The following is a 23786-nucleotide window of genomic DNA, read 5'->3' as shown; positions in this document are numbered from 1 at the left end:
ATATTGTCTTACAAAGATAAATTTATGAAGCTTAATCATTATCAACTAGTTGCAACCTCTTTCTCAAGGATCAAAGAGTGTAGCTGAGCATTATAAAGAAATGAGGATTGCAATGATTAAAGCTAACAAAGTGGAGAGACAATTTGAAATGAAGGACTCTTATAGAAAAGTTTATCACTATTATTCTTCTAGTGATAAGTGTTAAATAGGAAATTTGCCATTACTCTATTTTCTATTATATGATTGAATATTAGAAATAATATCAATTCTCCAAATGAGATTTATATATCTGTTAAACAACTTCACTTAATGTCAATTAATTTTAAGATGAAGTCTAACATGCTAAGAATGAGGGATCTTCCAATGATTTTTGACTTAGCTAGTTGGATCTTTATCAATAAAATTATTATTCAAATAGCTAGATTGTGTATTTGAATTCTAGGGGAGCATATTCGAATAGCTAGATGACGTATTCGAATACTAAGGATATTTATTTGAATATATAGAATGTTTATTCAAATAAGTGATACTTCATTCAAATACTTCTTGATTTTATTCGAATATATATGGTGTTAGTTGTTATTTTTACTTGAATTTCATGAATATTATTATGTAAAAATTGGCATGCTTTCATTTTTCCCCTTTTAAATTGCCCAAGGATGTTAATACCGTAACAACTTGTTAACAGATTGTTAACAAAGTTTGTTATTATATAAAATATAATTCTGAAGTTGTTATGTAAATTAGAAAAGATTGATTATTTAATTTTCTGTTAGAATCTAAGAGATATTTTAGGAGTATTTTGGGAACAGTTTCGTGTATATAAACAACAGACCATTGAGGAATAAAGCATCTGGAACCATTATTCACATGGTATCAGAGCAAACATGGCAGACACAATGGATAAAGGTGCTCAGAAGAAAAAGCCTTCGCCTTACGACTTGAATTCTAGTGACAATCCTGGAAACGTGATTGCCCAAGTACAGCTGAAAGGCGACAATTATGATGAATGGGCTAGAGCTATGAAACGGTCTTTGAGAGCAAGAAGAAAATGGTGCTTCATTGACGGAACCATAGTAGAACCCGAAGAAGGATCTTCAGATTTGGAAGATTGGTGGACTGTTCAAGCAATGTTGGTGTCATGGATTTTGAATACAATTGAGCCAACTTTGCGAACAACCATGTCATACTTAGAAACTGCCAAGGAGATGTGGGATGACATAAAAGAAAGATTCTCAGTTGTGAATGGCCCAAGAATTCATCAGCATAAAATCAGAATTGGCACAATGCAAACAAGGAGGGCTGTCCATGGTAGCCTATTACGGGAAGTTAAAGGCACTGTGGGATGATTTAGCTGTCCATGAACCAGCCTTGACTTGCACCTGTAAAGGGTGCACATGTGGCCTTGCGGGAAAGCTTGAAAAACGCAAGGAAGAAGAAAGATGCCACACCTTCTTGATGGGGCTAGATGACGCATTGTATGGAACAATTCGTTCCAATCTGCTCGCTACAGACCCTATGCCATCCCTGAACAAAATATACTCAATTCTTGTACAAGAAGAACGAGTACGGAATATCACCCAAGAAAGAGAAGAGCGTCCGGAAGTCATGGCCTTAGCAGTTCAAGCAAGCGGGAAGGTCAAGGGGCGTGAAAACAAAAATAAAATTGTTTGCACACACTGTAATAGGGCAGGACACGATGAAGCCGATTGTTTTCTGCTCATAGGATACCCAGAATGGTGGGGAGACCGTCCAAGAAACAATGGAAAAATAGCTGCACGAGGACGAAATCAAAACCGAAGTGGAGGAACAGGATCAACTACCTCTCGTGCACCAAAGGGACTTGTACGCGCTAATGCAGTACAAAAATCTGATTCTAATCTTGGTGGTGATGCAGAACACGGAGGACTAAGTAAGGAGCAATGGAAAACTCTAGTAGAAATGCTTAATTCATCCAAAGTCACTCCAAATGAAAGCATGACTGGTATGTTTAAAAATAATGCATGGATACTTGACAGTGGAGCATCAAATCACATGACAAAAAATTTGCAACACCTGTGCAATGTGAGGGACGTGTCTGGATGTCCTGTTGGGCTTCCAAATGGACACACTGTTATTTCTAATAAGGAAGGAACAGTAAAACTTACTGATAATTTAAACCTTGAACAAGTACTTTATGTACCTCAATTGAAATGCAACTTGATTTCTATATCACAATTGTCAGATGAATTAAATTGTAATGTCCAGTTTGTTGGTAATATGTGTGCTATACAGGACCGAACCTCGAAGATGCTGATTGGAGCGGGTGAACGAAGGGATGGACTCTATTTCTTTCGAGAGGCCCTCATGAAGAAGGTGTGCAACGTTGAAGGAATGAATGAGCTAGAAGTATGGCACAAAAGGTTGGGACATCCATGTTGGAAAACTACTCAATTAATTCTCAATGTCAATGGAAGTAGAACTAGTACTGTCAAAAATAAAGCTTGTGATACATGCCAAAGAGCAAAGCAAACTAGAGAAATATTTCCTTTGAGTAATAATCAAGCTTCTAATATATTTGATTTGATACACTGCGATTTATGGGGTCCATATAGAACTTGTTCATCTTGTGGTGCTTCGTATTTCCTTACAATTGTTGACGATTGCTCACGTGCAGTATGGATATATTTGCTAGTTGACAAGAAAGAAGTCATGAAAGTGCTAAAAAATTTCTTTTCTATGGTAGAAAGGCAATATAACAAAAAGGTTAAAACTGTGAGAAGTGATAATGGAACGGAATTCATTTGCATGAGAAATTATTTTCTAGATCGTGGGATAATTTTTCAAACTTCATGTACGAACACACCTCAGCAAAATGGAAGGGTCGAACGCAAACATCGACATATTCTCAATATTGCCCGAGCTTTGCGATTTCAAGGTAATTTGCCTATTGATTTTTGGGGAGAGTGTGTATTGACAGCAGGATATTTGATCAATCGCACTCCAAGCACAGTTCTAAAAGGCAAAACACCATATGAAGTGTTACATGGACAAAAACCCTCCTACAATCACCTACGTGTGTTTGGTTCGTTGTGTTTTGCTCGCAACCAACACACCAATGGTGACAAATTTGCAAGTCGAAGTCGTAGATGTGCCTTTATGGGATACCCTTATGGGAAAAAGGGTTGGAGAGTTTATGATCTTGAAACTCATGAATTTTTTATCTCACGAGATGTGCAATTCTTTGAAAACAAATTTCCATATCAACGTTCTGAAAATGAAAAAGAATCCTCTCACTCCTTGCCTGTTGATAATATGGTAGACACTATTCTTGATGACATGGAATCATCAACAGACCTTGCTCTCGACAAGGGGGGTACACACACAAGCACTGTAGAAGCCACAGGCTCCGTAATGGAGACTTCGGACATTACTGGTGGTATTCTTGAAAACTCCGTTCCAGACACCACAAATACCACAATGCCCAGTAATCTTGATAAAAATTTGCTACTTGGACGTGGGTATCGTGTAAAACAGCCATCAACAAGACTTCAAGGGTATGTAACACACACTGCGCAGAAGTTGAGTCCTTCCCCTAGCTCATCAACTCCATCACATCCTTCAGGTACTCCTTATCCTATTGCTCACTATGTAAATTGTGCCAAATTTTCTTTGCCACACAGACACTTCCTTGCAACAATCACCGTTGAAAAAGAGCCCTTATACTTTCATGAGGCAGTGAAAGATGCAAGATGGAGACAAGCCATGCAAGCTGAGATAGATGCACTGGAACGTAACAATACATGGAGCATGCAACCATTGCCTTCAGGGAAGAAAGCTCTCGGATGCAAGTGGGTGTATCGCATTAAGTACAACTCTGATGGCACCATCGAGCGATTTAAATCCCGTTTAGTTGTGCTCGGAAATCATCAAGAAAAAGACATCAACTACACTGAAACGTTTGCTCCCGTTGTAAAGATGGTAACAGTGCGAACTGTTCTTGCTGTGGCAGCTGCCAAATCCTGGGAACTTCATCAAATGGACGTACACAATGCGTTTCTACACGGTGATCTCCATGACGAAGTGTTCATTCGCATGCCTCCTGGTTTTTCTGTCTCAACACCAAACATGGTGTGCAAACTTCGAAAATCGTTATACGGCTTAAAGCAAGCTCCGCGTTGCTGGTTCACTAAATTGTCTCATGCACTTATATCTTATGGATTTCAGCAATCATGTCTTGATCATTCTCTGTTCACTTTGCATCAAGAAGGGGTTCAACTTGTTGTTCTTATTTATGTTGATGATCTAATTATTGCTTGCAATGTCTCCTCAGCCATCAAACGATTTAAAGCTTACCTCAATGAATGCTTCCACATGAAAGATCTTGGAAAATTGAAGTACTTTCTAGGTATTGAGGTTGCTCGCAATCCTACGGGCATTTTTCTTTGTCAACGTAAGTACACGCTCGATATTATTTCTGAAGCTGGCCTACTTGGAGCTAAACCTGCAGGCACCCCATTAGAGCAAAATCATCATTTGTCTCTTGCTACCGGAGCTCTTCTTGCCAATCCAGAACGCTACCGCAGGTTGGTTGGGCGATTGATTTATCTGTGTTTTACACGCCCGGAGCTTTCGTTCAGCGTTCACACGCTATCTCAGTTCATGCAAGAGCCACGAATTGAGCATTGGGAAGCTGCTCTCCGAGTGGTTCGGTTTCTCAAAGGCAATCCCGGTCAAGGCATATTGCTCTCTCGCAACTGTGATCTACAACTTCATGGCTGGTGCGACTCCGACTGGGCTAGCTGCCCTCTTACACGTCGCTCCGTTACCGGTTGGCTGGTCCAGCTTGGTCAATCCCCTATCTCTTGGAAAACAAAGAAACAACAAACTGTTTCTCGATCGTCAGCTGAAGCTGAGTATCGGTCCATGGCAACTACTACCTGCGAACTCAAATGGTTAAAAGGGATTCTTTCCAACCTCGGCATCACTCATACCAAACCTATGATCATTCATTGTGATAGTCAAGCGGCCTTGCACATTGCTAAAAATCCGGTGTTTCATGAACGTACCAAACACATAGAAGTAGATTGTCATTTTGTTCGTGATGAAGTATTTCGCTACAATATTCTTCCAACCTATGTCTCCACTACCGATCAACTAGCAGATATCTTCACAAAAGCTTTGGGAAAACCGCAGTTTGAATCCTTCTTAGGCAAGTTGGGCATTATCAATCTCCATGCTCCAACTTGAGGGGGGGTAATACCGTAACAACTTGTTAACAGATTGTTAACAAAGTTTGTTATTATATAAAATATAATTCTGAAGTTGTTATGTAAATTAGAAAAGATTGATTATTTAATTTTCTGTTAGAATCTAAGAGATATTTTAGGAGTATTTTGGGAACAGTTTCGTGTATATAAACAACAGACCATTGAGGAATAAAGCATCTGGAACCATTATTCACAGATGTGAATATTATATATAAATATGTAAATTATGTTATAGAAATCCAATCCAATCAAATTATAGTAATTTTTTGGTTAATTATGATGGTTTTGCTTTGTAGGTTAAGAGAAGAGAAATCAAGACACAAAGAAGAAATGAAGTTCAAAAAGATTCATGAAAGAAAATATGTTTATCTCTATCAACTCAACAAGACTTAAGCTATATCAAAAGGGCTTAATCCATTCCAGAGAAATTAAGATTACAATCTGCCAAAAAAAAGGCTTAAGCCATTCCAGAAAGGCTTAAGCCATTCCAGAAAGGCTTAAGCTATCTCAATTCCTTCATGGTGAAGTACTTAAAAAAGGGCTTGAGCCAATCCGAAATAGCTTAAGCCAATTTGTGGCAGTAAATGACCCCTTGTTATAAATCATAACATATAAAAGGAGGAGAAAAGGAAGACGAAGAGAGCTTTGGAGGAAATGACACACCTGAACCATCTCTTTCTCTCTAGCCTCGAAGATCATCCAAGTTGAAGATTTTGGTGGTGATTCCGACGTTTCGGGAACGGAACGACAACAATTTCTACTAGATTGTTCTTCTTCTTCTTCTTTTGTTGGTTGGCTCTCATGGAAATGAGTAGCTACTCTTTTCCTTTTGGGATTGGATGTAACCTCTTACACCTTAATGTAACTCTTGATTTTCACTTATATGTTATGATCTCTTCTATTTATTAGTGATTCATTTTCATTCTTAATGCCTTTACGTTTTGATCACTCGTATTTGGAGCTTTGATTTAGAACTCGATTGGAAAATGTTTTATAGATCATGATTTAAAATGAATCACCTAATGGTTTAAGTTGCTAGGAATAGAGCTAAAATCATTAGTCTTTAAAGGATTTTCTTAATGCAAGTTTTCCCTTATTTAAATATGCAAGGAATTGATATTTAAAGGGGAAAAATTAGAATCTCTTTACTAAGGAATTAGTATTGAGTGATTGTAATCCAAGATAATATTGTAGGAGAGGGATTAACATATGTATGCTTATTAAGATTACAAAGAGGTGTAGTAGGTGAAATCCAGTCTCAAGCATCTCATATATGAATTTTTCTAATACTTATTTGAATTTGCATATTTGTCACTTGTTTTAAGTTTTATTAATTTTAACTTTGAGTTTAATGAATCAGATGTTGAACAAGTGTGAATATATAATATGTATTTATTTTTTACTTTTCTAAATTAATTGAGAATCAATCAATCTACCTAGTCCCTGAGGAGACGACCTTACTCATCACTGTTACAAGTTGACTTTGGTACACTTGTCACGAGATCAACAAGTTTCTGACTACTATTTGATTTTTTATTCGAATATGTTGTAAGTGCTAATTTATTTATTCAAATATGATGTATTTTTATTCGAATGAATAATGAATAGAAATTCAAAATAAAAAAAAACTTTGGTACGTAATGTAGAAAGAAAAACTAATTTTTCGTTAATTATAATTTTTTTCTCTCTCTATACATTCAAACTAAACAAATTTATACCACTATTTCTATTCCATTTTTTAATTATTTCTCTCAAACCAACATCCTTATTTCCACCGTTTTTCTTAACTATTTTTATTCAATTATTTCTCCATTATTTCTCTCATCACAACCAACACAGTGTCAAGGCAAAGTGTGAGTTCTCTTTATTTTACCTTTTTTCTATACTTCTATTATATGCTTTTTACTTCAGCAAATTGTCCAAGCCTTTTGTTCCGACAATGTAATGAGACTACATGAAAAACTTCACAAGATAAGACCATGCATAAACATTGCATTTGTCATCGTCTAATCAAAATGATTTGTTTCATTTGATTTTAAGAAAAAATTATATTTTATTTCGTTTTCTATTTGGAAATGATCTTTTTCATTTTTCTTTAAAGTAACGTTTATCATACTATTAAGCTTATAAAACTTGTAGTGTTTATTTGATCAAAGGTTGTAACATAATTTTTGTCCAAACACTCCCTTAATCAAGTTAACTTTTTGGCATGGATAATTCCTGATAGGAAAAAATAATAAAAGAGAAAAAAAAAGAAGGATTTTCTTTTCAAAAAGAGTGAGTTCATTCGTAACACTTGTGCTGGTGCGAGGGTTTTACATTGCATTTGGTTGATTATGATTTCATATTCAGCTATTCTTTTAGCAGGAAAAAGACATTACTTACAAGCATGGCAAAGGCTTGACTCTTCGGACGTGATTTTCCACAAATATTGAAGAAAAGGTAAAAATTGAAACACAGGGCTTTATATTATTAGTATGATTCATTACAAGCAATAGAAAAGACGGGGAGGAGGTTTTGGCATTGTCCATTTTCCTTTTAACATTACAGTTGCATTGTACAACTGATTTTTAAATCCAGCTTGATTGAGAGCATACATAAATCTAAAATACAACACACAAGGCTTTCATATCAGGTGGCCTAAATTCAACATCAAGAAACAAGATAGCAATAAACATTCAAACATGTCTCAGAGAGTGTGTCATCATGGTCATGAACTCGTCCATGTTAACCATGTCATCTCCATCAGTGTCCACTGCTCTCACCATTCGCCGGCAGTCCTCGATGCTGCACCTTTCTCCCAGCCTCCCTAGCATTTCTTTAACTTCTTCAGCACTTATTTTCCCATCACCATTCCTATCAAATGCCCGAAATGCACTCTGTATATCCGTTGTCCTAATCCCACCACCTTTGTTCTGAGCCTCCATAAATTCTTTGAAGTCGATGAATCCATCTCCATCCAAATCAACCACCCTGAAAATACTTGGCACTTCATGAACAAAGTTTCCCATGCCTAGAGCTTTCATGGTGGCTTTGTACTCCTGTTGAGAAATTTTCCCATCTTTATTGGAATCAAATTTGTCAAACACCTGCCTCATCTCATCATCGTTAGGCTGAAGAATTGCACCCTTCAGCCCAGAGTTCTGCCTGTCCCGAGAGAACATACGTGATGGCTTCCTCAGGTATTTTCTCTGTGAGAGGTTGTATTGGAAATCAAGGAAACTTGCCCTCGACATTTTATGCTGCAATGGATTTCATTTGACATGAAAAAAGAACATGGTCTTTTATATTAGCGAGAAATGGAAAAGGCGGTGACATTTTATATGCCTATCTATCCTGGTCCATCAGTAATTCCTCATCAGTACGAAATTCAAGATGCTAAACGGAAATGCGAGGTATGAAAAGAATGGTGTGCGCCAAAAGATAACCATAATTTATGGAAAAGAATATATTCTTTCCAAAAGATGCAAGTGTGTTTTCCTATCTTCCTTTGTGGGATTTTCTTTTTCCAAGTCAATTTTCTAGTGAGTACAATCTTTATCAGTCTAATCATATAAATGTTCATTAACGTAATATTTTGAGGAACTATTATGGAAGAATATAACTCATCAAGATAAATAAAGTATAAATTTCCGAGGTGGAGAGAGAAAGGGAATAAAAGACTGAAGGAGGACCATCAACCATCATGGCGGTTTTCCATTCTCCAGATCCTCCATTACGTCAATATCCTTGCGAGCTGTTATCTTCTGCACGTAACCTACAAAACAGACACTCGGCAAATTACTCCAAGTTGACATTCTTGAAAATAACAGTTGATAAAAGTGAAGATAAAAGAACATATAAAATTTCAGAAAGTTGACACAAAATTAAGGTCACTCAGGAATGTTTTTGATAGAAACGTCATGCATATCCATTAGGAAAGTCTGTATGTCATTTTTAGGAAAAGGCTTACTACTTAAGCAGAAAGTTTACATATAAGGAAAAACACTTAAACAGGAATAACCCACTGATATGAATGAAATTATAAAGTGACCCCGAAGCAAGAGACACACTTGCTTTGTCCTGTTATAGTTAAAGTGGTATATATTCAACAGTCCAAAGTACCTAAGAATGTATCCTACATGGAAGGTAAACCCACCACGGGAGAGGGGACTTAGGGGACGGATACAATGCAAATATTAATTCCTATCCAAAATACTACTTCAATACGCAACAAAGCGTTCTATATCATCAACCACTCTCACATCACACGTTTCAAAATAGTATAAACCAAATATCCAAAAGGGAACAGGGAACATCCTAAATCATATCTAGATAACTTATCATAGTTAAAAAGTGCAATTGAAAGAAACAACTAGGTCTTAGAAAAAAAAAATATATGAAGCCACAACTGCTAAACAACAGAAGACTGCAAAGAAGTGTGTACTTGGTATTATTCAGTAACTATTGCCATGTAGCATATGTATACACTCATAGCAGCCTGAATTGTGCGCTGAGGACAAACGACCATGGTTGCGATGGTTAACAAACTATCATCTCATTTACAACCACCCAACATAGCACCTTAGCCTCAGCCTCTCGTTAGTCCTTGCTATTATTGGCTAGTTAATTATGCTTTAGATTGATGGTGATTGTCTCTTGACTACAAGTTATGATTATTAATGATAATATGTTCATAATTTTGGGAAACCTTTGATTTTTGAGCACTTATGTCTTTCAAGTATAAATTACACATTTTCCCATTATTTTCACACTCATTCTGCTACAGTATTTTTGGGTTCAGCAACTCTGCACTGTTAACAAGGATCGATAACTATGGGGAATATAGCTTGCCTAAGTCACAAATCAGTTGACATGAATGGGGCATGGCTATAGCCATGCAATACATTAAATAAAGGTGCCATGAATGCAAAAAATTCAGCAACAGCAAAACTTTCCCTGTATTCTACATGGGCTAATGGTAATTTAACATGTTCACAGTTCACATAATCATATTTCAGATACATAAGATATAAAATTATATCGTACATGATTTTTTGTAAAAAAAAAAAAGTTGTTAAAAGAGAAAAGAGAGGTACAAAAGAAAAAGGTTAAGAAATGCTCAAGAACTAAAACAAGAATAAAAGGTAAACAAATAAAAGAACTAAGAACAAGAAACATGTAATACATCATGTCAATCTCTCTAGTCTAACACAAAACACCAGTAGCAGAACGCTACAAAGAAACTAGTTGAACTGATTGATCCCAAATGAACACAAGGTAACTAACACCCAATAAAGATTCTAGCATTCTTTCCAACCAGATACATCCAATAATTGCCAATTGAGCAGTGTCAAGCCTTTTAGAATCTCTGCTGGTGCCAAATCTTATAAAATTAAGACACAAACCCGCTAGGGATCCTTGGGGAAAACCCAATCAGCCAGTTGATTTCTCAAGTTTTATCAATCACTCTTCTACCCTCCTCTCTTCTATGCTGAAACGGTTAAGATTGCAGAAAACTAAATTTACAGAAAAGTCATGCCACACGCAACAATTAATAATGCAAAGCACGACCATCACAAATAGAAAGACATTGAAGTTGAGTCGTGACTGAAGGATAACCAAGCAAATGGATATCATGGAACAATTACATCTAGACAGGTTTGGATCACAACTCTCAACTCAAAAGCTTTTATATGCAAATATGCCTCAAAATAAGATGATGTATACATAATAAGACAAAATTCATCTAATTATATATTATATATTCATTAAAAATATACTACACACATAAACAATGTACCAATTTCAACAAAAAAAGGTATGTTTCCATAGGAGTGCAAGTGCAATGGTGCTTCTATCTTTTACCAAGGGCAAGAGGGAAAAAGAGATAATAGATTGCAAACAAAGGAAGAAAGTCATTGTGATTACAGGAGCAAAAAGTTGATGCATAAAAATGAAAATTATCCATGAACTAAGGCAGCTAATCAAGCAAACTTGAGAACCGATAAGCTGGCTTATTTAGAATTCAAGAATATAGTAAAGGTGCTAACAGAAAAAGGAGACGTAGTGAATATTATCAGAGATTATTATCAAGGATATCACCGGTTTTATCTTTACCATATTGAAGCTAAGTTCCTAACTTCAAAGACATCCATGATGCTTAACAGTTCAGAAATAGTTAATTTTTATTCTGGTGCTTTGCTAAAAGAACAGCAATTATCCCTGCAGAAGGGGGGTAAATTAGATATGTACCTAAACATTCCACATAAAAATGAGCCAGCCTAGCACAAAAGGCAGAGCCAAATATCACTATAATCCTTCCCCTGCTCCTTTGAAGACACACACATTTTCAGCTGAACCCTAAACCCTAAATAACAACCACCACCAAACCTTGTCTCACTATAAGAGTGGCCCATTACACAAGGCTCACACCATTGTTGGGTAGTGGAGAGAGTTAGATGGATCCAATTTCTTGGAAACAAACAAAAGAATAAAGAGAAAATTCTAAAACTATATACAAGAGAATATGAACCACTTGTCATGCTAATTTGAACCTACAGGAGAATACTCAATACTCATTCTCTAAATAATCTAGTGTCACAAGTATAATGAGTAAATGCCCAATTTGGCCCCTGAATTTGGAAAGTCCTGTCATATTAGTCCTTGAAACTAAGAAGTTGTCAAATAAAGTTCTAGAATGTCAAATAAGTCCTTAAATTTAACTACTAACCACTATTTTTGATCTATCTATCTATATAAATATAAATATAAATATATATATATATATATATATATTAACACTTTATTTGCACATTCTTTTGAATTTTTTACTAATATGATTGTCAATTTGCATTTTGAGAGACTTATTTAACAATTTTTCAGTTTCCAGAACTAATAGAATAGTATCTTCCAAATTCAAGGTTAAAGTGAGTGATTATTTCAAATATAATATACTTGTTCGTTGGGCAAACACATTTATGTAGCAACGACATTTAAAGGTCATCCCATGACACTCAACATATGTTCATTAAAATTACACTTCTCTCCACAATGAATGAATCTCAATGCACACAAGTTTTATCCCAATGAACACCATCCCAAGCAGTCACACAACGAAATATTAAAGACAAGGCATGTTGAAGGCAAAGGCATTACCAATTCCCATGCAAGGAATGCATTTGCAGGTAGTCTCCTTCCCTCTCTTGTTATAGTAGCTCACATATCCCGAACCTTGGCAACTTCGGCACTTGCCAGTCCATTCATACACCACCTCTTTACAATCCTAAGAATCGCACATTACAAAAAATAAATAAATAAATAAAGATTAAATGTTTTTAACTTTTTCAAAATTTTCACTTTTAATTTCGGAACAATTTTTTATTTTTATTTTTTAGTCCTAAAATTTTGTCGATTTTCATTTTCTTTTAGTACCTAAACTTTTTCTCTAGTTAATATATTTAGTCGTCAGGTTAAGATCTTCTGTTGATAACTAAAACTAAATAAAATTTATTCAGAGATTAAAAATAAAAATTTACAAAAAAAGATTAATTTAAACTTTTAAAAAAAATCATATAATGTGAAACATATTTTCATAGCTAGGTAAAATACTCAAACGGAACTAACTCACTAGACAAATTAGAAGTCAAAAAAGTGGATAAGAGACTAAAACCTCAACTTGGGGATCGCACTGAAGACGCTTATCAATCTCCTCCGAAGAAACAGGCGAGGAATCGGGATACGTCATGGGAAGGGGAAGAGGCTCGGAATCGTTATCCAAGTAGCTCTCTCTCTTCCGCGACCATTTCTTCACCCTTATGGGCTCGTTCCCTCCGCCGCGCCGCCCTTCCGCGGCGAGTCCTCCGCCGTCGGGAAACTGGCCTAGCCTGAGGCCGCCGGCGACGGACTGGAAGAAGGAGGGGCCGGCGGAGAGGTCTCCGGCGGAGGCGCGGCACCGGAAGGACGAGGGGCTGCAGGCTGAGAAGAGGTTGGTTGCGGCATTGGCAGCGAACATTCGCAGGAAAATGAAACCGCGGTTGGATGAAGGAGATTGGAGTTGTTGTTTTTGTTGGGGGAATTATTATTATTTGTGTGCGTGTAGATTGGTGACGGTTGCAGAAGCACTGAAGCAGAGTATTTTATTATCGGATATATTTATATGTGTAAACGGATTTTATGGCTACGTTTGTCTCAAGTGGATGAATTTATGAGTCTTTCTGCTATCGGTTCATGTCGTACTTAAAACGTGAACATGGAAACTATTGGAAAGGAAGGGAAAATATACAACAATTAAAATGTGATAAAAATAAATAAATAAATAAATAAGAGAGATGGAAATAAGTTGTCATCATTGGAAAATGGAAATGGCTAGTTTTTTTGGTCGGCAACAAGCTTTAGACAAACTTTTAGTAAAATTAATTTCATTATTCTTTTTAAATTAGTTTCATCTTTTACTTAAAAAATTAAATTTCATTTTTTAATCGGAATTACTTTTAGTATTTTAAATAATACAGATTGTATCAACTATCGAATATTGAAAATCGGGAGAATTTTTTTTTAATTTTTTTTACTCATTAATCTTGTCCCGTTCCAGAAAAATTGACTCTAAGAACACATGAATATACGATCATATCAAATAAGCATTAAAAATTAATTTTTTAATTTTATTTTAAAAAATAAGTGATTATTTTCTTAAAAGTAATTATCACTAAATATAAGACGTGTTAATTTGGAATAACTAGTTCATTATAAATTAATAAATTTGAGTTGGGTTGAGTCGCCAATTTAATTTAATAATAAAATAAATTTTTGCTTGCTCAATTCATCCTTTGGTAGGTTGGAAGTCAAATGAATTGACATGTGAGACACTCACTTTTTAAAATATGAAAACTAAATATCATTAAAAAAATTATATAATGTTATTTTAATAATTTTAAACACTATAGGATAAAATAAAAATTATAAATTATCATCATTTGTAATATAAAAATAAAAAAATTTAATACGTAATACTAAAAATAAAATGAATTGCATCAAGTGAAATAATAAATAAGTGCTAGAAATTAAAAATAAAATCTAATAAACATAGAATATTAAACTTGTATATTATTAAGTTTATCATTTTAATAATAATTATTAATCGTGGAAAAGAAGGAAATGAAAAGAAGGAAATTCGTACCATCATGATATTCTCCCTTATACACATGTTAGTGCAGTTATCGCTTATCAACGATTTCAAGAATAAAACTTCTATACAATTTTTTTATATTTTTTATTAATTATTATCATATGATTCAAATAGTTTTCATATATAATTAAAATTATCAAAAGTAATGTGCACATCAAAACAAAGAGTGTCTTTTATATATAGGTAAAGATTATTATTATTATTATTATTATTATTATTATTATTATTATTATTATTATTATTATTATTATTATTATTATTATTATTATTATTATTATTATTACACGAAAATAATCTGACCAGGGAACCAGGATCCTCTATTGCCTTTGCAACAATGTTCTGGCCAAAATCTGTATCGTTGGGGAGAATACTTATTACAAATCTATCAACTTGGTGATATATTGGCAAGATTAGCATTGGTTGTGGTAAGTGATAACTAGTAGAATGTAAGACACATGATGTTGTCTCATCAAGGAGGTAAAACATTAAAAACAAAACCGACCGAATGTGCAAATATTTGTACTCAATAGATTCTTTCAATCATATTCTATCATATATACTCAATATATATATCATGGTACAATTACACATGCATCTAATATTTGCAGCAACAAAAGCATACAACCATAATTCCAACGCGATAAAGAAATAATGGGATATTGGTATATATGTGTCAATCTTCACTTCCCATCATGACACTACGATTGTATTGAAGCCTCCCCAGTCACATACAAATCTGGCCCAATTTGCGATGGCTTTATGCTCATTCTCACCGATGAATCTCTAATGCCACCTTGAAACTGAAAACACACCATTATCAACTAGCAATTTGGACTCGAGATTCAAAGTAAGTGTTCGTTATAATTAGCAAAGGCACAAAAGTATGGTGGTGCATGTGCTTACTTGTGCTTTCACTTCACTTAGTGTTGGCCTTTTGAAAATCGGAAGAACTGGTTTTACAGACACCATTTGTCACAGAGCACACATAAGTTAATAGGAAACCAGTGGGGGGAAAATGAACGGTAAATTTGACATGATCCTTTTCAATATATTTGTCAAACCTAGTGGAATTGTATAGAGAGAAAGAAGAAAAACATTTTAGGGTTTTTGTTCTGAAATGGCAAAATCTTACATTTCACGCAGTTTTGGGAGTTTCTCTGTTGATGAAGGAAGCGATCCTTCAAAGTTGTTCTTCTCCAAATGCCTTAACAATGATCAAAGAAAAAAATGAGTTAAAGATCAGGTTGCTATGGACAATTTAAGAAATCTCAAAAATTAAGAATAAAGTGATCATGATGTATCTTATTTGCCACATACAAAGTTTCTAACTCCTTCAGTCCACTCAAGTCGGGAATGTTGCCTGTGAGTTTGTTTCCCCCAAGCCACCTATAAGCAAATATTCACAAAGTGATCACATGATTTAGTGGTTAAAGAAAAAGGAATCATTTGAGATACTTCAAGTCACAGGGAACATTCCATACAGATGAGCAAGTCCAGATAGATGGCCAAGAGTTGGAGGAAGTGACCCAGTCAACCCAGCATTTGTCAAGTTCCTTCACATATACAAAAACCGAAACATGTTAATCCACCTTTAAACATGGAAGGCACAACAAGGTGATTGACAATTGCTTATAGATCCATTTTCCACTTTCATTTACTTACAAGTTAAGAAGGAAGTCAAATGAATCAAATAAAGCATACTTTACAGATATGTTGGCGTGAACTTACAGTGTCACGACTCGTGCATGAAAATCACTAGAGCACGTGACTCCAGTCCACGAATTTCCCTTAGGTAGACAAGGATCACCGTTCCAATCAACAGGTGGATTATGAAGGCTTCTTGCCAAATCTTCCATTACAATTACTATGGATAGCCACAACAACTAAATGATTCAAACAATACGTAGCTTCATGATTTAATTTAGTCAACGACATTGCAAAATAAAATTTGTTTGGATACATTCTTAGAAGAGTTTTTGAGAATTTTTCTACGAAAAATAAAAATCATTTTTTAATTGAAAAACTTTAAAAAGTTCTTTTAAACGTTTACCTAAATAGATCTAGACTTAGTGGGATTAGTAAGTTACCATCTCTAGTGCGAGTTCGGCCACCAAGAGGTAGAATCTGGTAAATTTCTCCAGCATTGATCACAGGTCCAACAGGTATTCCACTACCAGGGGTCAACGTAAGTTTGGTCTGCCCCGAGAGTGGCCATTGTGCAGCATAAACAGTGACACCGTTAGTTGTGGCATTAAGGTTGGAAAAGAAGGTGTGGCCATTAATAGAAACGTCGAAAACTCTCCAACTGTAAGGGCTTGGATTTCTGTTGTCCTGAAAGTAGAGGGAAATGTAGTAATAGGTGCTTGGAAGGGACGCACGAGGCCACTGAATCTCAAGTGCCTTCCCTCGACTAGTGGTGATTGCAGAACTAAATGCTCTAACTGGAGGGAGATTCCAAAAGTCTGAAGGAGTAACATTTGCACGAGTTTTCACAACAGGATTATCGTCCTTAAATGGTTGCCACATTCGGTTGAATTTGTCATCTGGAGAACTAGGTCCACATATAAACATCTTAGTGATTAGAACTCCCACCATGCTTGTAATTAGTACCTCATTTTCTATACTATTTCTTTAAACAAGTTTAAGACGTACATAAAGAGAAAATGGTCCATACACTCATAATTTCATATTCTATCAAACAACCTCACCCTCTACGATCTCATACTAACCCATAAAATTTTCAATTGTTATATATATATATATATATATATATATATATATATATATATATATATATATATATATATATATATATATATAAATTGTTATATATATATACGAGGAAGGATCCTTTTATTTCAGGATCCGTTTATTTCAGGAGTAAGTCTATTTAGATTTATTTCGTTCAATAACTCATATTTTATATTAAATTTCAACGATTCAACTGTTGAATTTAAAGTTCTTAATGTATATGAATACCATTTAGATGACATGTAATTGTTTCAACATCTTCGGTTAATCTCGTTTTACTTTTATAAGAAACAATACCACCTTTATAACTAATGTTGCTATTCTGAATGATATTCAATGATATTCTATGTTCTCAGATCAAAAGTTTGATTCATGCATAACTTTAAAAGTTTTACTAACAATAATTTTTTTTATTGATTAATTATGTGAGTTATAAAAATGAAACTAATGCATACACATTGATAACAATTTTATGCAAAAATTATAAATGTAGACTACATACAAGATTAAAAGTAATTACCCTATATAAAATTAAATGATTTTACCCTATACTCCAAAGAAAATATAAATTAAAGATGAAACAAACATCAATTTACCTAATGATATCTTCAGCTCCAAAAGCATTCCTTGCAACGGTTACAAGGGCATACTTGGTAAAGTCAGTAGATTTATACAAAGAAGCATCCAAGCTCTTAACCTCCAAGGCTGAAATGAAGGGGCTTGAGCTACCCGTGTGTGAATTCCTAGCCAAACACACGCTCAGCGTCTTCCCCGCTGGCACCACCACAATCTCAAAGTAGGAGCTAAGGTCTTTGGCATAGTCCTCTGTCGTGTTCACAACGCCCCATTTGGTCCCTTCAACGATTTGATCAAACACCGGAGGCTGCTTCCCTCCATCAAAACCTCCATAGTAGTACATGGTCTTAACGAGGTATTTTCCGCCCTTGAAGACGGGAAATGAATAGCAATATTTTCTAGCCGATGTGTCCGAAAAGTAACGCAACGTGGACAGTATGGGCAACAAGTCTGGTTTGTTGATGGGGGTGGTGTTTCCCACCTTGATGTAGCTTCCATCAGGAATGTATTTGAGATTGTCTACCGTTACCTCTTTCGTGCCCCCACAGTCTAAATAATACCCTGCATGAATGCATGCATAAATATAATGTCACATGTTACATTAATATATATAGATATATGAAGTTATGAACATAATAAACAATCAAGAAGAAAACCTTATTTGGTACAAACCACAAGACAAGATTTTATCAATTAATGTATCAATTATAGTGATGGAAATTCATTAGTTAATTATATATCATATCGGGGGATTATTTTGATATGATTTGTTTGTACCTAGAGAGATAGAAGCTAGAGCAGAGTGGGCGAGGACAGGAATAGTGACAAGCCATAGGAGGAAGACGGAGGGGCACATACTGTCATAAGCCACTGCCCCGCCTGAGAGCATGCGATTTGGGAAGCTTTTGTGGTGGTTTTGTTTGAAAACGGAAGAGAAAGAGAACGTGCATGGTTTGAGACTCAGAAGAGTTGACACGTCCAAGGCTGTCCTGAAAGATAGTGGCTTGACTTGGTCATACATCCCACCCAATGTGTAATTTTTAAAGCGATTTTGGTGTTACTTGGTATTAATCAGAAAATAGTTTCCTTGGATTATTAAATATTGTCATGAAGTTTCTTTTATAATATTAATGTTATTGTTTATTATCTCTGTTCCTACATTCTACAAGTTAATACACGTTAGGTGTTGGAACCTCTCATTATTCTAATTATACATAAAAATAAAATAAAAAATACATGTGACTCCTTGACATGCGTCTCTAGGATTTCTCTTCGGATAATGCAAGTTCAAAATCGAAATATTTGCTTAATATTGTCGGTATTAAATATTTGTTTCATTTTTAAACCTATTAAGATTGGCCTAGTAAGAAAATTAACTGGTATATGCACAAAATCTTAAATATTAATATTATTGTCATTTTTGTAAACGATATTTTTTATTAATGGACTGTCTCGCCCGTAGGCCGATTGGTATCGCCGAATATAAGGGCTAATATGCGTGTGAGGCCGACTATAAACCTGTGCACTGCCTAGGCCGATTCACGACCTGATCTCACCCGAATGTAACCTTGGCCGACTCACCCGACTGTAACCTTGGCCGACTCTCCCTCTCAGAGCCAGATACCGATCGACTCCCACCCATAAAGGCTTACTCGGTCATTATCCGATTGGACACTCAGTAAATGGCGAGGTCCCACCTTCACTCACCAAGTATTTTCTAGATTGTAACGGCTAAAGAGATCCTCATATTCACGGGGCCCATAAGGCCCGTGAACAAGAAACTATAAAATCCAAAACCCTAGAGTTAAGTAGACAGATTACACTTTTGAATGTTCTGGCTCGGAGGCTTGATCTAGGAAAAAACCCTAGTTCATCCCTTGGCCGGAACATTTTGGCGCCCACCGTGGGACTACGGTGAAACTTTTCCTACGCCCCAAGTAACACAGAAGAATCCGCACTTTACCATGGCAAGAGGCGGCACATCCAACAGCGACTCACAACACCCTACCATGGAGGAGATGATGGCATTGATCAACATTTTGAGGGAGGAGAATGCGCGATCCAGGGAGAGAGAGGAGGCTATTCAACGAGAAAACGAGGAGATTATGAGGCGGGCGGACGAGATGCAAGCTATGATAACGGCCAACGCCAGGACGGTGGAGGAAGATGTCATGATGGAAGTCCCCAGAGATTTTCGACCTTTTTCGGAGGCCATAGAGGCCGAGACCATCCTAAGGGATCATCGGATTCCCCAAGTCGAACCTTTTGATGGAACTCAGGATCCCAGTCAGCATTTGACGGATTTTCGCGCTCAAATGTTGATTTGTGGAGGAAGTATGGAAGTCCGCTGCAAACTATTCATGGGTACACTCAAAAAAGCAGCACTGGATTGGTTTAGTGGTCTCCCTGACCGATCAATCACCGACTTTGATGTCTTTAGTCGGCTCTTCATGGCACAGTTCGCCGCTAACAAGAAGAAACCACCGATCACGTCGGACTTGTTCGACCTCAAACAGAAGCGGGAGGAGTCGTTGAAGGACTTTCTGCAAAGGTTCAATGAGGTCGCCTGGAGGATAGCGTCCTTGGATGAAAGGATGGCAGTCATCGCGTTCCAGAAGAGCTTAAGGTCTGGAGCTTTCGACATCACGCTGGAGAAAGCGAATTGTCAAACGATGTCGGAGGTGAGAGCTTTCACCCTGAGTCACATCAAGACGGAGAAGGGACAAATCAACAAAAGGGCAGCTGAAAGCCGAGAAGCTGGGGTCGTCCCAAGATATTTTTATTCCATATAAAAATGTGAAAAGGTTTTTTGCTGAGAAGGTTTTTAACGAGGCACCACTAACCAATAATTCCAATTTTATTAAATACCATCTCTTTTATCTTTCCATGATCGACAGGTGTGTTATTTAAAGGCAACAAACTCGTGATTGTCGGCAAAAGTCCGGTTGGGCGAGTATAAATAACTCGAAGACAAACTCGTGATTGTCGGCAAAAGTTCGGCTGGGCGAGTATAAATAACTCGAAGACCAAACTCGTGATTGATCGGTAAAAATCCGACTGGGCGAGTATAAATAACTCGAAGACCAAACTCGTGATTGATCGGTAAAAATCCGACTGGGCGAGTATAAATAACTCGAAGACCAAACTCGTGATTGTCGGCAAAAGTCCGACTGGGCGAGTATAAATAACTCGAAGACCAAACTCGTGATTGTCGGCAAAAATTCGACTAGGCGAGTATAAATAACTCGAAGACCAAACTCGTGATTGATCGGTAAAAATCCGACTGGGCGAGTATAAATAACTCGAAGACCAAACTCGTGATTGTCGACAAAAGTCCGACTGGGCGAGTATAAATAACTCGAAGACCAAACTCGTGATTGTCGGCAAAAGTCCGGCTGGGCGAGTATAAATAACTCGAAGACCAAACTCGTGATTGTCGGCAAAAGTCTGGCTGGGCGAGTATAAATAACTCAAAGACCAAACTCATGATTGATCGGTAAAAATCTGACTAGGCGAGTATAAATAACTCGAAGACCAAACTCGTGATTGATCGGTAAAAATCCGACTGGGCGAGTATAAATAACTCGAAGACCAAACTCGTGATTGATCGGTAAAAATCCGACTGGGCGAGTATAAATAACTCGAAGACCAAACTCGTGATTAATCGGTAAAAATCCTACTGGGCGAGTATAAATAACTCATTAGATGTTGTAACCTGGTCATTTTCATCACCAAAAAGAGTCAGAACTTGGGCGATCATCCCATGTGATATTGAATTCTTAACTTGGATTATTTTTCAATGGTAATGCAGATCGGCATATGGACGACTGCCTTTTCAAATAATAACAGGAATTTTTTCATTCTTTTTGAGGTCGGCGTATGAGATCGGCATGTGCGATCGGCGTATGGGCGATTGCCTTTTCAGATAATAACACTTAAGAATTTTGTCACTCATTTTTTAAGGTCGGCGTATGTAATCGGCGTGTAGGCGACTGCCTTTTCAAAATACAAGTTTTAACTAGAAAATTTTTCATTCATTGTTTTAATCGGAGTTTGGGCGATTGGTTTGCAAAAATTCAAGTTTTTCCACATGATGACTCATATAATATATCGGTTTATTTCCGACTTAGATCTAAGGAGTACTTGCTTAAGCCCTTTCGCCTCGTAGGCTAAGGGCTGGAAGGCAAGTGGACCGTCTCGGCCGTAGGTCGATTGGTATCGCCGACTCGCCTGTAGGCCGATTGGTATCGCCGACTCTGTCGTAGGCCGATTGGTATCGCCGAATGGGCCGTAGGCCGATTGGTATCTCGGACTATAAGGACTACACCTTAAGCCTTTTCTCCTTATAGGCTAAGGGCTGGAAGGCAAGTGGACCGTCTCGGTCGTAGGCCGATTGGTATCGCTAACTCGCCTGTAGGCGGATTGGTATCGTCGACTCTGTCATAGGCCGATTGGTGTCACCGACTGGGCCGTAGGCCGATTGGTATCTCGGACTATAAGGACTACACCTTAAGCCTTTTCTCCTTATAGGCTCAAGGCTGAAAGGCAAGTGGACTGTCTCGGTCGTAAGCCGATTGGTATCGCCGACTCTGTCGTAGGCCGATTGGTGTCACCGACTCGGCCGTAGGCCGATTGGTATCGTCGACTGGGCCGTAGGCCGATTGGTATCTCGGACTATAAGGACTACACCTTAAGCCTTTTCTCCTTATAGGCTCAAGGCTGGAAGGCAAGTGGACCGTCTCGCCCGTAGGACGATTGGTATCGCCGAATATAAGGGCTACTATGCGTGTGAGGCCGACTATAAACATGTGCACTGCCTAGGCCGATTCACGACCTGATCTCACCCGAATGTAACCTTGGCCGACTCACCCGATTGTAACCTTGGCTGACTCACCTGACTGTAACCTTGGCCGACTCACCCGACTGTAACCTTGGCCGACTCACTCGACTGTAACATTGGCCGACTCACCCGACTGTAATCTTGGCCGACTCTCCCTCTCAGAGCCAGATACCGATCGACTCCCACCCATAAAGGCTTACTCGGTCATTATCCGATTGGACACTCAGTAAATGGCGAGGTCCCACCTTCACTCACCAATTATTTTCCAGATTGTAACATCTAAAGAGATCCCCATATTCACGGGGCCCATAAGGCCCGTGAACAAGAAACTATAAAATCCAAAACCCTAGAGTTAAGAAGACAAATTACACTTTTGAATGTTCTGGCTCGGAGGCTTGATCTAGAAAAAAACCCTAGTCCATCCCTTGGCCGGAACAATTAAAAAAAAAAAGTTAGGTGATTTTTCACTCACGAGGTGCCTTTTACATTTATATAAGAGACACTACACCAAAATTTAGTATATATAAAGTCATTTATATAATAATTTTTAAATAAACATTATATTATAAGATCTGAAGTAATAAGAAGAGTGATTATTTAAATAAACACTCTCTTTTATAAAATTAATTTTTAATATATATATATATATATATATATATAAAAGGGCAATTAGTTTTGTGTCGTATGGTCCTTTAGTACTTGAAATGCAATATCCTAGTTTTATTGGTGATAACTATACAAGAAAATTGAAGTCCTCATGTTTTAAATATTTGCTTTATATAATTGGAGTGATAAATTGGCCTGCCTACAACAGAGTAAGCATAGCAAATCAACTCAAACTCGTAGGTACTCGCTCACATTTTGATGGGAAAAATCTATTTTGATTAAGTTTGAGTTTAGGTTTTTTTTACTATTAAAGTCAGAGGCAGAGACATGTACAAGAATGTTATATCTGCTTGTAGGATTAGAAATGAGTTGTATTGATTAAGTTTTATTCGGCTTAACTTAATTCGATAATATTTCATTTAATTCAAAATTTAATTAAAATTTAATATATTTTTTTTTAAAATTTATCAATTTGTTAGTTTGAATCACATGAATTAAAAGTCAAATATTTTGAATTTTATTTATTTTAAAATTCAATTTATTAAATAATTTTTAGATAAATGATTTTTTAATTTTTTAAAATATAAAAAAATTATTT

The 23786-nt window shown here is 36.5% G+C and overlaps 3 protein-coding genes across 4 annotated transcripts; all 3 read right to left on the bottom strand.

Annotated features, from left to right (window-relative positions):
* Window positions 1-7692: 7692 nt before the first annotated feature.
* CML30 (Calcium-binding EF-hand family protein) lies at window positions 7693-8527 on the bottom strand. Its single transcript, XM_020365154.3, has one exon. It carries the CDS (start codon window positions 8483-8485, stop codon window positions 7928-7930), a length of 558 nt encoding a protein of 185 aa, XP_020220743.1. The 5' UTR covers window positions 8486-8527; the 3' UTR covers window positions 7693-7927.
* Window positions 8528-8673: 146 nt separating this feature from the next.
* Window positions 8674-13495, bottom strand: SCO2 (protein disulfide isomerase). 2 transcript variants are annotated; one of them, XM_020365167.3, is made up of 3 exons: window positions 12901-13490; window positions 12387-12513; window positions 8674-9006 (listed from the first exon to the last, which is right to left on the bottom strand). In XM_020365167.3, exons 1-3 carry the CDS (start codon window positions 13240-13242, stop codon window positions 8933-8935), a joined length of 543 nt encoding a protein of 180 aa, XP_020220756.1. In that variant the 5' UTR covers window positions 13243-13490; the 3' UTR covers window positions 8674-8932. The 2 variants fall into 2 exon arrangements, with proteins under 2 accessions (XP_020220756.1, XP_082927254.1); XM_083071128.1 differs by lacking the exon at window positions 8674-9006 and adding an exon at window positions 10359-10722 and having other exon boundaries at window positions 12901-13495.
* Window positions 13496-14946: 1451 nt separating this feature from the next.
* LOC109803576 (Leucine-rich repeat (LRR) family protein) lies at window positions 14947-18778 on the bottom strand. Its single transcript, XM_020365212.3, has 9 exons — window positions 18520-18778; window positions 17763-18303; window positions 16503-16966; window positions 16144-16279; window positions 15897-15968; window positions 15733-15801; window positions 15548-15619; window positions 15319-15365; window positions 14947-15215 (listed from the first exon to the last, which is right to left on the bottom strand). Exons 1-8 carry the CDS (start codon window positions 18761-18763, stop codon window positions 15332-15334), a joined length of 1632 nt encoding a protein of 543 aa, XP_020220801.2. The 5' UTR covers window positions 18764-18778; the 3' UTR covers window positions 14947-15215; window positions 15319-15331.
* Between the last annotated feature and the right edge of the window lie 5008 nt (window positions 18779-23786).

This window comes from Cajanus cajan, chromosome 3, assembly GCF_000230855.2.
Source record: "Cajanus cajan strain Asha chromosome 3, NIPB_CcT2T_4, whole genome shotgun sequence".
Lineage (NCBI taxonomy): Eukaryota > Viridiplantae > Streptophyta > Magnoliopsida > Fabales > Fabaceae > Cajanus > Cajanus cajan.
The sequence above is the reverse complement of the archived record's forward strand: the minus strand, read 5'-3'. Positions and strand labels throughout refer to the sequence as shown.

Coding starts and splice junctions, on each gene's coding strand:
- CML30 (XM_020365154.3), bottom strand. CDS start 8,485: ATGTCGAGGGCAAGTTTCCTTGATTTCCAATACAACCTCTCACAGAGA.
- SCO2 (XM_020365167.3), bottom strand. CDS start 13,242: ATGTTCGCTGCCAATGCCGCAACCAACCTCTTCTCAGCCTGCAGCCCC. Junction 12,514..12,900: donor AGTGCGATCCCCAAGTTGAG/GTTTTAGTCTCT, acceptor TGCGATTCTTAG/GATTGTAAAGAGGTGGTGTA. Junction 9,007..12,386: donor CATTCCTTGCATGGGAATTG/GTAATGCCTTTG, acceptor TCTGTTTTGTAG/GTTACGTGCAGAAGATAACA.
- LOC109803576 (XM_020365212.3), bottom strand. CDS start 18,763: ATGTATGACCAAGTCAAGCCACTATCTTTCAGGACAGCCTTGGACGTG. Junction 15,969..16,143: donor CATGCACGAGTCGTGACACT/GTAAGTTCACGC, acceptor GTATATGTGAAG/GAACTTGACAAATGCTGGGT. Junction 15,802..15,896: donor CTATCTGGACTTGCTCATCT/GTATGGAATGTT, acceptor ATTTGCTTATAG/GTGGCTTGGGGGAAACAAAC.